Source organism: Ochotona curzoniae, unplaced genomic scaffold (assembly GCF_017591425.1).
Source record: "Ochotona curzoniae isolate NIBS_2020 unplaced genomic scaffold, NIBS_Ocur_1.0 contig_3520, whole genome shotgun sequence".
NCBI lineage: Eukaryota > Metazoa > Chordata > Mammalia > Lagomorpha > Ochotonidae > Ochotona > Ochotona curzoniae.
The window spans coordinates 13,330,144-13,343,492 of NW_024465894.1; the positions used below are offsets into that span (position 1 = coordinate 13,330,144).

Below are 13,349 nucleotides of genomic sequence, written 5' to 3' on the forward strand. Positions count from 1 at the left end.
AATAAGTAAGGTCTATGTGACTATGGCTAAATTACTTCTTGGCCTCTTTTTTTTTTTTTTCCTAGTTTTTAAAGGTTTTTGGGATTATGGTTCTGAATGTTTAAAGCCATGAAGTTTTTTGTTATATATTTTTTTGTTGGACAGTCTGATTAAAAAAATTTTTTAAATTAAAAAAGATCATGTTACATAGTTGATCTCATAATCAGGATCAAACGTTAGGGAAAAGTGATCTGGTCATTACTTATAAAGCATCTTTTCTTCTAGCTGTATGTGGCGGATGGCGAACCAAAAGGGTGGAAGTCATACCAGTGATAGGGAAAAGGGACACGATATTAACCCAGGGTCCCCGATACGGTGCATGCTACTTTGTTCCTGCCCAAGTAGTTTTGCTAGTACTGAAATGCTTTTGATAGAAGGGTGAGGAATCCTCTCAAGTGTCCGTTGGTTGACTTAGTTGTACTAGAGTATTCATTCTTTCAGATATTTGCTGTGGATAGATTTAAAAAGAAAATAGACTAGCATTGTGCTGAGGAATAGTGCCCATATGCCTTGCAGATCCAGTGGGAGGATTAGCTTATTAATACCACTGCACTGGAGGCGCTGTTTGTGTTTTTATTTATTTGATTTATATTTATTCAAATGTTAGATTTACAGAGAGGAGAGACAAAGATCTACCATCAACTGGTTGACTCTGCAAGTGGTATTAACAGACAAATCTGAAGCCAAAAGTTTGTTCTGGGTACCCCACATGAGTTGGGTGCAGAGTCCCAAGGACTATAAAAAATATGACTTTTATATAATTTCTTGGTACTGATTATTTGAAATTGTTTTCATGTTTGAATATGTATGTAACATAAAGCATGACTTTAATGTATGAACTGTACAATTCAGTACCTTTTATTAACTTCATGGTCTGGTTTAGAAGTAGTTTCCAATGTTTGAAAAATCTTGAATTTTGTCAGAGATCATATATTCATCAATAACTTCTTATTAGTTGGTAACCTTGGATGTGTTTCTGTTTCTATGACTTTGTCTTTGAAGCATACCATATAGAAGTGGTTTAAGAGAAAATTTGTCCTTTTGCTTCTGATTTAGGGTATCCTAAACATTAACGAACCTAAAGTAGGAATGTTTTAAAAGCCTTGTATTGTTTGTAAGCATTGTGCATTTTTTGCAATATTTTACTTGCAGGCAGAAAAAAACAGAGCTGCAGCAATGGCAAACAATTTACAAAAGGGGAGTGCTGGACCTATGAGACTGTATGTGGGCTCATTACACTTTAACATAACAGAAGACATGCTTAGAGGAATCTTTGAGCCTTTTGGAAGGGTAAGTCCATATCTTGAATGAATGATTGTTTTGAATATTGCCAAGATAATTTCTGTGTGTCTGCATAGCTATTTTATGATTGCTCATAAATTTTATATGGCAGGAGTTAGTTTCTGAAATTTCCATGGCAACGTTGAATAGGATTGGTAAATTAATTTATTTGAAAATAGAGGATTTGTAAGTTACTCATGATGTCAAAATGAAAAAAAAGAGCATCTCTTGTTTTAAAAAATTGGTGTGTTCTTAACACAGAGCTGATTTTGATACTAACCTTGCAGTATAGATTCCATGGTTGTAGAGGTTGTTTTCCTGGGGAGAAGCTTACTGGTAGCACTTAGATGTGCCAAAATTTACCCAAATATTGGAAATTTGATTACATAATTTGTGGTAGTCATGGACTGTTTTTACTGTCACCTGAAAATTAAAAACAAACTTGGTTCCTTGTTTCATGGATTATTCTATTTTTACACAATTGACTAATATGGAGATGTGCTTTTTTTAAGATTTATTTTTTTTTATTGGAAAGGCAAGTTTACAAAGATACGGGGAGAAAGAACATCCATCCTATAATTTCACTCTGTAAGTGGCCACAACAGCCCGAACTAAGCTGATGCCAAGCTTAGCTTGTTCTGGGTCTTTGTGAAATTGCATGGTCCCAAGGCTTTAGGGCATCCGCTGATACTTTCCATGGCCACAAACCGGGAACTAGAAAGGAAGTCGGGCAACTGGGATAGAACTGGCACCAATATGTGACCCCAGCAGATGTTTGGTGAGGATTTGTCCCCTAGGGTAATACTCTGAGCCCTGAAATGGTTTTGTTTAGGGGAGAAAGTGTGAAATGTTAGTTTGACCTATATTTAAAGAAATAGGTACTTTATGATAGATTATTTTCATTGGAAAGCCAGGTATGCAGAGAGGAGTGGAACAGAAAAAAACCCACCTGTCTGATCATTCCCCAAGAGGCTGCAATGGGCAGAGTTCAGTTGATCCAAAGCCAGGAGCTTCTTCTGAGTATACCGTGTGGTTACAGGGTCCCAAAGCTTTCTTCTCCTGTAATGCTCTCCCATGGGACAGGAAGCTGCAAGGAAAGTGAACACACACTGGTGCCCCTCTGGGATCCTGGTGAATGAAGATCACTGTTTAGCCACTAAGATATTTTGATGGTCTTAAATAGGTATATACATTTATTCGTCACAGTGATGAGCTGAAGAGACAGAAGGAAATCCACCCACTGTGGGTTTACTTCTCAAATCAACATTTGGAGTCAACCCAACATGTTGGGTCATCCAAAACATAGCCTGAGCCTGGGGATAAAAACATAACATTGTTGTCCAATTTTGGTGGAAGGATTGTTATCCACTGCTTAAGCAGATTTATTGGCCATATTAGCAACATAGCAGGTAGGACTGAATTAATGGTCACGACCCTGTGTGCCCATTGTGATTGCTTACATAAACTATACATTGATATGTGCAATTCTTACACTTAATTGGATTTCCACGTATAAAAAATTTTATTCCTGCTTTAAATTATCCATTGTTATTCTAAAAATGCAGTCATGACTAGACCCCCTTTTAGAATTTGCTTTCATCATTTCTTAACATTTACTAAACTGCTAAAGTGTGAACACTAATTAAATTCAGGCAATTGTGCTTGCAGAATTCATTCTGGGTGTACACACTTCAGGTCTTAGTTGTGTATGTTGCATGTATGAAAACAGTATGAAAAAATCTTTAAGCATTTTTAAATGAACGTTTGAAACATTAAGTTACTAGAATACTTTTCCAAATTGTGCTGTATTTCCCTATAGAGAGGGTAATTACATTAAAGTAATTGGCATATTCCATCTGTCAGACATTCATGTTGAGATTAGTATTCTTAATTTTTCTTATGCATTTCTTAAGATTTGCTTATTTTTATTGAAAAGGTTGATATGCAGAGAGAAGGAGCCTCATTGGACGGAGGTGACCCTATCTGAAGCCAGGAGCCTCTTCCAAGCCTACCAGTATGGTGCATGGTCTAGAGGCTTTGGGCCTTCCTCAACTGCATTCCCAGCTGAAAAGCAGGGAGCTAGAAGGAAAGTGGAATAGCCAGAACATGAACCAGTCAAAAAAATGGGATTCTGGTTTTTGGAAGGCCAGGAGTTTAACTACTAGCCTACTGTGCTACTTGCTCCCTGGGATGTTTTTGCAGTAAACTCACTTGCTTTTAGTACATTCACACAACATGCAGTTAGTTAATTTGTAATGCCTGATAACATTTTTAGTGTTTGATATTTTTAAAAGAATGAAATGGAATACAGAATTGTTTTAGGCAATCATTTATTTGAATGGCAGAGAGAGAAATTATTCTTACATTCAGAAAATTGCTGGTTTTCAAGTCAATTCCAGGGTCCACGTGGAAGGCAGTGCTTAAATATTCAGTTCATATTGTGTTTTTTTCTCAGGCACATTATTGGGTAAGATGGAGAAGCAGATGTGCCTGAATTACACAGCCTGATTGGCACTGTCTGAATCAATTTAATATGGTGTACTAGAGATGTAGCCACTTGTCTGTGTTAATAGTTTTTATGGATGTCTGGTTTTCAGTGATTTTTACATACAAAACCTAATTTTTGTTCTTGCTCTGTGTGTATATATTCATGTTAATTTAGGAAGCTGCTAAGCTGTTAGGTTTTGTGCAAGGAATGAGAAATTTTTGAGGGCAGGAGTATATTCTAAATTTTATAAACAATTTCTCAAAATTAATTGTTTCTTTTGGTTTGTATAATAATTATGCTTTGTAATTTTAGATTGAAAGTATACAGCTCATGATGGATAGTGAAACAGGTCGTTCGAAAGGATATGGATTTATTACAGTAAGTAATCACAAGGAGTTGAAATTTTATTTCATATAAGTGAAATGAGAGATTCGCTGATTATTAGGTGGGCTGAAGGATAATTGCTATGCTCATATTACTAAAATAGTACATAGATGCTATTTTTCGGGAGGCGGTAGTTAAACTCATTCTCTTATCAGCCTGTACTATTCTGTAGTCCCTTTTTATAGATTGTTTATCTGTCTCTCCACATTTTCCATTGGCTGGTTAGTTTACCAAATACCGACATAGTTACTACTTTTCCTGGCTGTGTGTGGAAACATGAATTAATGTCTCACGCTAATGCTCCTGACCATGTATATGAGCAGGAAATGAGCGGATGAACAAAATTGGCGTTTCTTTCACAATGTGGGCATGTGGATTCTTTGCTGTTACATAGAAGATACATATAGGCATCCAGTCAATCCTTTAATTGCTTACTTAAACACTTTTTTTCTTATTAAAGATTTATTTTTTAATGGAAAGTGAGATTTACAAAGAGGGTAAAACTGACAGATCTTTCATCCATTTGCTCACTCTTAACTGGCCGCAATGTCCAACATATATGGAATCTTGATGCATCAGATGGCCTCTTAATGTACTATTCCACAGTACCATCCCTACTAATTGCAACTTAATTTTTGAAATATTGCTGCTTTTTGATACAAAGATTCCATAATATCATAAAGGTTTAATTCAAAGGCAGCGTGTCAGTGACGCATATCATCTATGAACAAATTGGTTCACAAAATGGCCTTTGTAATTATAGCCAGGCCAGACTGAATGTCAGAAAACTAGTACTTTGTCCATCTTTGGTTTCCATACATTAGCAGCAAGCTGGATCAGAAGCATAGCAGCAAGGATTTTTACTGCACCTCTGACATGATATATTTATTAATGATGCTAGCAATGGCATTTAATCCACTGCAGTGCTCAAGTTGTTTAAAACTGCCACATTAAAGGTTTTTTGATCATAGTGTCTGTATAATGTGGGTTATATTGCGTGTAGTCCAAACTATAATTCTGAGTATATTATATCTACTGTAGTTATAGCAGTTGCCTGCTATAGCTGGATACGCAAAGCTGGACAGGAGCCTTGTACACTTCGCAGGTCTCCAACCAAGATGCATAGCTTTGTTGATGTATACCCACTGAAATTAATATAGTATAATAAGTTTTTTTCCTTACTTAACAGTTTTCTGATTCAGAATGTGCCAAAAAGGCTTTAGAACAGCTGAATGGATTTGAACTAGCGGGAAGGCCGATGAAGGTTGGTCATGTTACTGAGCGTACTGATGCATCCAGTGCTAGTTCATTTCTGGATAGTGATGAACTGGAAAGGACTGGAATTGACTTGGGAACAACTGGTCGTCTGCAGTTAATGGCAAGACTTGCAGAGGGTAAGTTTTTTGTTTTCTTTGTTTTTCCTTTTTTATTGGCATGGCACATTTATAGAGAGGAGGAGAGACAGAAAGATCTTGCATCTGCTGGTCTACTCCCCAGAAGACAGCAATGGCTAAAAATGAGCCAGTCTGTAATCAGGAGCTGTGAGCTTCTTTGAGACTTCCATGTGGGTGCAGGTTCCTACCGCTTTGGGCCATCTTTCATGGCTTTCCCAGGCAGGCCTTAAGCAGGGAGCTGGTTGGGAAGTACGACTTGAACCTTCGCTTGCCAACTGTTTTTGTGCTGGCCCTGGAGTTTTTCTTAGTGTTGCAAAATATTTGGCGTATGAAGGTAAAATGAAATTAACTGCATTTCTCTTTATTTATTAATTGTAAAAATTTTGGGGAATCTGCCTTTTTGTATGTTAACTGTTCCAGGATGTATTCAGAAGCCAGGAGGTCAGCCTCCATCCCCCTGTGCATGTTAGATGACTCATGTAATTGGGAGTCATCTAGCTCCCAGGTTTACACAGAATCCCAAGGATAGCCCTTGTTTGAACTCAGAACTCAGGTACACCAGTCTGGGTTGCCTTCATTCCCACACAGTTTCCCATGATTTGCGTTAAATGTCATAAATGACAAGATTATTTAGTATGCTAAATTTATTTTTTTCATCTGTGCCTGTAGTTACAAGTATGATGATTTCAGCTTTTTATTAAGTGTCAGTATAAACTGGATAAATTTTAAGGCATTCCTGTAAGATACAGCAGTGTTTTTGTTTCTTGGCTCGTTTTCTGTTCCATAATTTCTTTTAAGATGTGATAGTAATGTTTTCAACATAGTAAGGACTTTGAGATGTTTTTTTTACAGGTACTGGTTTGCAGATTCCTCCAGCAGCACAGCAAGCACTGCAAATGAGTGGTTCTTTGGCATTTGGTGCTGTGGCAGGTAGGAATTGAATCTTTTCTAATTTCGAATCACTGATTTTTCATCTAATTGGAAAAAATTTCCAAATTTTTTGCATTTAAAAGGACTTACCTGAGAATTCAATTCATCAAGTACTTTTAGCATAGTTCTGGATTTCACCTAAATATGAGACCAGAATTTTCCACTAATCAGATTAGCATGTCCGAATAGTTTTGATCCCTATAGCGTAGTGTTAACTCTTTTAAAATGTACTCTTAAAAACTGCATGCATATATCAGTTTTGTTAAATATACAAGAAGGCTCATATTTTTTCAAAACAAAATGCTTCTCTGCAATATTTCAACACTGAAAATGTCCAGTGCTTTTAAATCAAACTTAAATTCAGTTATAGCAGTATGAGTATGCAGCAGAAATTTTTTCCAAATGATACATGTTAAAACTTGAGAGAATGAAGTTCTAATATAAAATGGAGGAAAAAAGTGATTAGAATTGTGCAAGTAGGTGTTTAGTGTATGTGACATTACTATTAATCTTCCTTGGTAAGTACCTAAACTTTTGAATTTATAAATCATAGCCCGGACCTAAATCTGTATCACATAACACTTTAGAAATTGTAATTCCAATTCAGTTTTGATCATGTTTGCAAATTGAGACTTCATGTGTTGTAGAGATTCATGGTTTAATGTCTCAGATCAGAATATAAATTCATGAAATAATCTGGTTGTTTCATAATTTCTGCTGAGATTGAAGGCTTTTCTCATAAGAATATGATTTCTGCTTTTATGTTATTATTAGGACAGAGGTGTTTTTCTTTGTTTGCCTTCTAGTGGGTAACCAGAAGTGTGAGTACCTACAGAAAATGTTTGATCATTTCTTCTTATCAAATCAATAGGGCTTAGCTTGAAATTTAATGTAGTTAGAATTTTGCACAACCATACCAATGATTGTTAAGAGAATAAACAATCATGGAAGCATTTCTGATACTTGATATTTTCCTTAATATTTCTATTTTACTCCTTGGTTGTTATATGCATTTTGTTTGATTTAAAATAAATAATAGTGATATCTTTAATTATTTGCATGGATATTAATAAAACTGAAACCTTCCCAAAAAACAGACTCTGTTCTTTCAAAGTTTGTGTAACAGAAATTTTCTCCCTGTTAAATAAGATTTTTAAATAAAATGTACATTTTTCCTTTGAAAGATGGAATTGGCTTCCATCTCCATTCATGGGTGCTAGGGACCTACCTTTAAGTGCATACTGAGGGCTCCCTATGAGGAAGCTGGAATCTGCTGCAGTCCTCCTAAGGCATTCTATTCTTCCCAACAGCGTAGTCTCCTGTTACCAAGCCACTCCTTGTTTTAAAAGTTAAAGCGCAGGGAAAAAAAAGAAAAATACAACTAAATGCCTAGTAACAGAATCTGTTCTGCTTTCTAAATAGCCAGTGATAATAGACCCCGATATATATATATGGACATATTTAAGATTTATTTATTTTTATTGCAATGTTAATAGAGAGGAACATCTTCCATCCAATGATTCACTCTCCAAGTGACTGCAATAGCCAGTGCTGTGCCGAATCAAATCCAGTAGACGGGATCTTCCTCCAGGTCTCCTGCGGGAGTCCAGGATCCCTAGGCTTTGGGCCGTCCTTCAGTGCTTTCCCAGGCCAGGAGCAGGAAGCTGGATGGGAAGCTTACCTGCCAGGATTAGAACTAGCGCCAAGATGGGAATCCAGCTTGTTCAAGGCGAGGACTTTAGGTGCTATTGTTTTGATTAAGCATTTTCTTTAGGTAACTGAAGGTTCTGTTTTAACAAAGGAGCCATGATTTTCCTGTAACAATTAAATCATGTCTCTTGTTGGGTACTTACATAATTATAGTACTCCTCTTTTGTGTGTATTGAAATGGATTTTAAGGATAGTATTTTTTTTATTGTATCTCATATTTATTGCTTGGTAAATGTGTTCTTCATTTTAATTCCCTGGAAATCTATACTTTGCTCCTAATTTGTCTAAAATCATCTGAGAAATCATTTTTTTATTCTTTTCTTATTTATTATTAGAAAATCAGATACACAGAGTAGATCTTCCATCTGCTAACTTCACTCCCCAAGTGATCGCAATGGCCAGAGCTGAGCCGATTCACAGCCAGGAGCCTGTAGCTTATTATGGGTCCCCCATGTGGGTTGGTTTAGTGTCTCATGGCTCTGGGCTACTCTCCATGGCTTTCTCAGGCCACAAGCAGGGAGCTGGGTAGGAAGCCCAATCAAACTGGCTCCGATAAGGGATCCTATCACAGGCAAAACATGCCTTTAGCTGCTAGGCGAACGCTCTGTGCCCCTGACAAATAATGTTGTAACTTGAATGAGATGCAAGTATATTTAAAAAGCCTTCTCCTCAGTTTTTGGAAAATAAGCAAAGTGCATTAATAATTGAAGTGGCCAAATGTTCAAGTAAGTTGTAGTTAAAATTTCAGTTCAAGATGCCACTTTTGAGCAATTAGAAAATCCACATGTAGTATGTATGTAATTATCTGCATGTAAATTGAAGCACAAACATCTTGTGTTCATTGTTTCAAGAAGTTTGAGGCCATGTTGTTTATTTATTTACTTAACATTTTTTTCCTTCTCAATTTTATGATAATTTTCATAGGCTCTGGGATTCCTCATGTCCCTTCCTATATTGTTTGTTTTTAGTAGTGTAATGTTCAATTGTATCTTAATTTTATTTTGTAGATTACAAGAACCCTGTTGATTTCTTGCTGCCTAAATAATATGACAAACCTCAGTAAAATTTTCATCTTTGAGATTGTCTTAAAATTAAGAATTTTTAAAGTGTGTAGTTAATAGTGAGTTAGAACAAATTTGTAAAATTATAGTGTAGTATATTAAAACTAAATCTTCCCTTTAAGAAAATATAAATATTTTTTATTCCTCAAGTACTTGGAATTGAATTCTCAAAATCAGGGTTTTTCATAGTTTCTTACTGGTGTGCCCCCCTTTCCCCATTTCTCATTCTACCCAAGTATAAAGGATTACGGTGGAATAAGGTTGCGACTAGAAAAGTATTAGGAATAGGAAGAGAAAGAGAAAAAGATGTGTAAGTTTTTCTAAGATGAAAAATGAAAAAATTTCCCCAAATCTTTGTTAATGAGGAATGGGGAAGGGGTTTTGCCACCATGATTTATTAAAACGTTTGTTTTAATAAACCCTGCTCTAATAGTCCTCTTTTATTAATGCTCTCCTGACATTTACCCTGTTAGTTGAGGCTCTTCATTGTTCCTGCACTGAGCTGTAGAATTCTCTTTTGTTATAGATTTGCAAACAAGACTTTCCCAACAGACTGAAGGTGAGTTCCTTCCTTTTTTTTTTTTTTTTTGAAGTAGTGTTAAGTATAACAAGATAAATTTTTATAAATTTGCTACAATGTTTTCACAGAATGCTATATGCTTGGATATATAGATATATCAATATGTTGATCCACTAATTATCAGGGATAAATAAGTAAATGAAAATTTTCCCTGATATTTCTTTCCCTATAGCCTTCATGATATTTTCAGAACTTTCCTAGTTGTTATTTATCTATTCTGACTTAAGTTTTCTTGAAAATTAAAAAATGGAGTATTATGGAGTGTAGGTCCTTCAGAATTGGACTCTGCTTAATGTAAAGCTGATCATAGTGCTACTGAATATGAACTTGTTAGTATGCTAATAGTATTGTTAATTTTGATGATTTGTTTGAAATAATATGAAACAATGTATTTGTAACTTGCATGTATTAAACAGAAATAGGGTATAATTGCATGAGATTTATTTGATAGGCGAGTTAATGCATTTAGAGGGAGAGTTGGAACAGTCCTGTTATTGCTGGTTCAACTCCATAAATTCCCACAAAAGCTGTGAAAAGCAAACAGCTAGCCCAGAAGTCCCATTTCTTTCCCACGGGAGTGGCAGTACTCGCGAGTCTGTCCATGGGAACAGCTGGGACTGTTTTAACAGGCAGCCCTTTAGATGCTAGCATTACAGGCGGGGGTGAAATCTGCAGTACATTGATTAAGTCCTTTTTGCAAATTTGAAATTATAAAATCTTTGTAACAGTCAACATTTTGCTCCTGGAGAAATTTTGTTCTATTTACCTTAACAAAGATTGTATGGGATGCTTGGGATTAATACTTTTTGCTAAGGGTTTTTAGAAGTAAAAAATTTTCCATTTTTATTTCATCATTAATTGATATAGCAAATGCTGTATTTCCTTAATATTTTTCATATTTCTAATCAGAGTGAACAAATTTAACCTTTTTTAAGTCTCTTGTTGTATAAGCTAACATTGCCACTCATGTTTTTCTTCATTATAATTATGAGAACTCTGGAATCTTCTCAACCATTCCTTTTAGATTTTTTATGTTGTCTTGGCATTTTTCTTTTAACTGGAAATAATGCTTTACTAATTAAAATATTTTGAATTAAAGGAAATGCAAAGAGTCAAAAGCCTTGTAATTTTATCATTGCTTCATGATGTATTTCACAGTTTCTTTTCAGTGGAGTATATCTTATGCTTAGGAGATTCATTTTATCGTAACTTCTAATGCACTGTTTTATCCTTAGCTTTGTTTTCTTATGCATTGGAATCAAATATGGTCAAATAATATGACAACGGTGAGTTATGGTAGTACAGCCACCAGGAAAACTCATGGAAGTCAGGATAAAAACATTGGAGAGACTTTACATTAATTTTGAGTCATAATGTCTGGTGTTATTTGAATTGTGGTAGGGTGATCCTTAGTTTTTTTCAAATGGTAGTAAAAAAATAAGGATTAGTAATGTATTGATTTGGTAACAGGACTTCATTTGGTAGCATATTCTGGAAATCTTGGTTATTTTTGTCATTTTAGAAAATTAATATTTTATTGTAATTAGATTTTTATTTAATATTTCAACTATTTATATTAGTGTCAGGGAAAGTGCAGTTTTGGAGCCTAAGTTTTGTAGTTAAAATTTCATCTTTTTTCGTTGATTTGTGTTGATTGTTGTTTTTGCTTTTAGATATTGTATTAGGAGACTAGAAAAGAGTTCTCTGACTCACTCACCCTCCTGTAGATCACTTTGCAAATATATACAACAGCTTAGACTGGGTCACCACAAGCTTTGGAAACCATAATTTAATTCAAGTGTCCCGCATGCTAGGCAGGAGTTTAAGTATCTGTTCTATTACCTTCTGCCTCCCACATGGCATTGTAGGAAGAACTACAAATTGAGAATGTAGCTGAGTGAATGCACACATCCTGATATGGAATGTATGTTCCAAAGTTGTCTCAGTTCCTCAGAATTTTGTGTAATTATTTTGATAATAGCATTGTAAATTTTGTTGTCCTTTGTAAAAATAGCTTCAAGTTTTTTTAATGGTTCAAAAAGAGGTCGCAATAATTTTCTGGCTACAATATTTCAGTAAACTGAGCTGTTTATATCTGCCAGTTTCCTCATCAGAGATTTAGAGACCACAAGATGTCTATATTTGTTTGGGGAGGTATATGTAATAAATAATATAGTATGGGACATATATACATAGCATTTGCATTACACTAGAGATAATATGTGACAAATGTTTTAAACTGATCTAGTGTTGTGGGTAACAAAGGGAAATCATTGATAGGTTTTGTTGGTGTGAGAACATAATGCACTTTTTTTTATTATTATTTATTTACTTTGATTGCAAATAAGATACACAGAGAAGAAGGGGGATAATGGGTTAAAAGATCTTCCATGCATTGATTTGCTCCCGAAGTGGCCAACAGCTGGTGCCTACGGGATCCACAGCCTGAAGAAATGAGCTGCTTTTTAGGTTTTCCATGCTGGTGCAGGGTCCCAAGACCAGAAGCAGGGAGCTGAATGCAAAACGGGATGCAGCGGTATCAACCAGCGCCTGTATGGAATGTGGCGCATACAAAGGCGAGGACTTTAGCCATTAGGCTACCGTACTGGACTCTACATTTTTTTTAATACATTTTAGTTAACAAAGATTCAGATAAACATAGATTGTCAGAATTGTCATTGGCTCGTGCCCTTTTCTGGCTTTTGTCTACTAAAAATATATTTGCTTTGTGTATACAAATATGCCATTTAATTTTTATAGGCGTAGTATTTTGGTTTCCTGTGTACTGGAACATGTTTCTGAGGAAACTTATAAAGTTAAAGTAGGGAAATATGTCAGTTCGCAAATTTTTGTTAGGTGAAATATATTAAACACTGACATCTCTACAAGATTAATGTGGGTTTTTTTATTTGTAAGGGATATTCAAATATATTTTCTATGAAACTAATTTTCTTCTCTGTTTTTTTTAAGCTTCCGCTTTAGCTGCTGCTGCCACTGTTCAGCCACTTGCAACACAGTGTTTCCAGCTCTCGAATATGTTTAACCCGCAAACGTAAGTGCTTTATTCTGTCAAAATCATGAATTATACTGTGAAAGGGATAGTGCTGAATTTTGTGTTACGTGTCAACATTTAGATTATTATGTGTTTTTATTGAAACAAAGTTTATTTTAATATAATTTTTCTGTACATTGTTAATTTCCTTTGATCTCATTCATTGCATGATTGGAATTGAGTTAAATTCCTTATAGATCATTTGTGTTTATTTCTGAGAAATTTACTGTTTAAGGTTTTTTTTTTTTTTGCAATATTTCCCTTCTTCCTCGTTTCCCTCCCAGCCCCATATTGGGCTTAGTACTGCAGCCTTCTCTGTGGGGAGGATAAATGATCGAGCCCCAGTTCTGCTTCCCAGCTCACTGTTTAGACCACCAGCATTTGTGATTGGGGAGCAATTCTTCCATTTGGCTTCCAACTCCCCATTTTT

The 13,349-nt window shown here is 35.4% G+C and overlaps 1 protein-coding gene across 14 annotated transcripts in view; it reads left to right on the forward strand.

Moving 5' to 3' along the window:
• RBM39 (RNA binding motif protein 39) overlaps positions 1-13,349 on the forward strand; it is a 33,855-nt gene that overhangs the window by 17,862 nt on the left and 2,644 nt on the right. For 9 of the 14 annotated variants that reach the window (XM_040981543.1, XM_040981546.1, XM_040981549.1 and 6 more), the window contains 6 exons: positions 1,192-1,329; positions 4,121-4,186; positions 5,382-5,586; positions 6,439-6,516; positions 9,796-9,846; positions 12,838-12,919. In XM_040981543.1, the coding sequence (XP_040837477.1) occupies positions 1,192-1,329; positions 4,121-4,186; positions 5,382-5,586; positions 6,439-6,516; positions 9,796-9,846; positions 12,838-12,919 (620 nt within the window). The remainder of the gene's footprint in view (positions 1-1,191; positions 1,330-4,120; positions 4,187-5,381; positions 5,587-6,438; positions 6,517-9,795; positions 9,847-12,837; positions 12,920-13,349) is intronic. The other 5 variants (XM_040981544.1, XM_040981547.1, XM_040981551.1 and 2 more) reach the window with 2 other exon arrangements.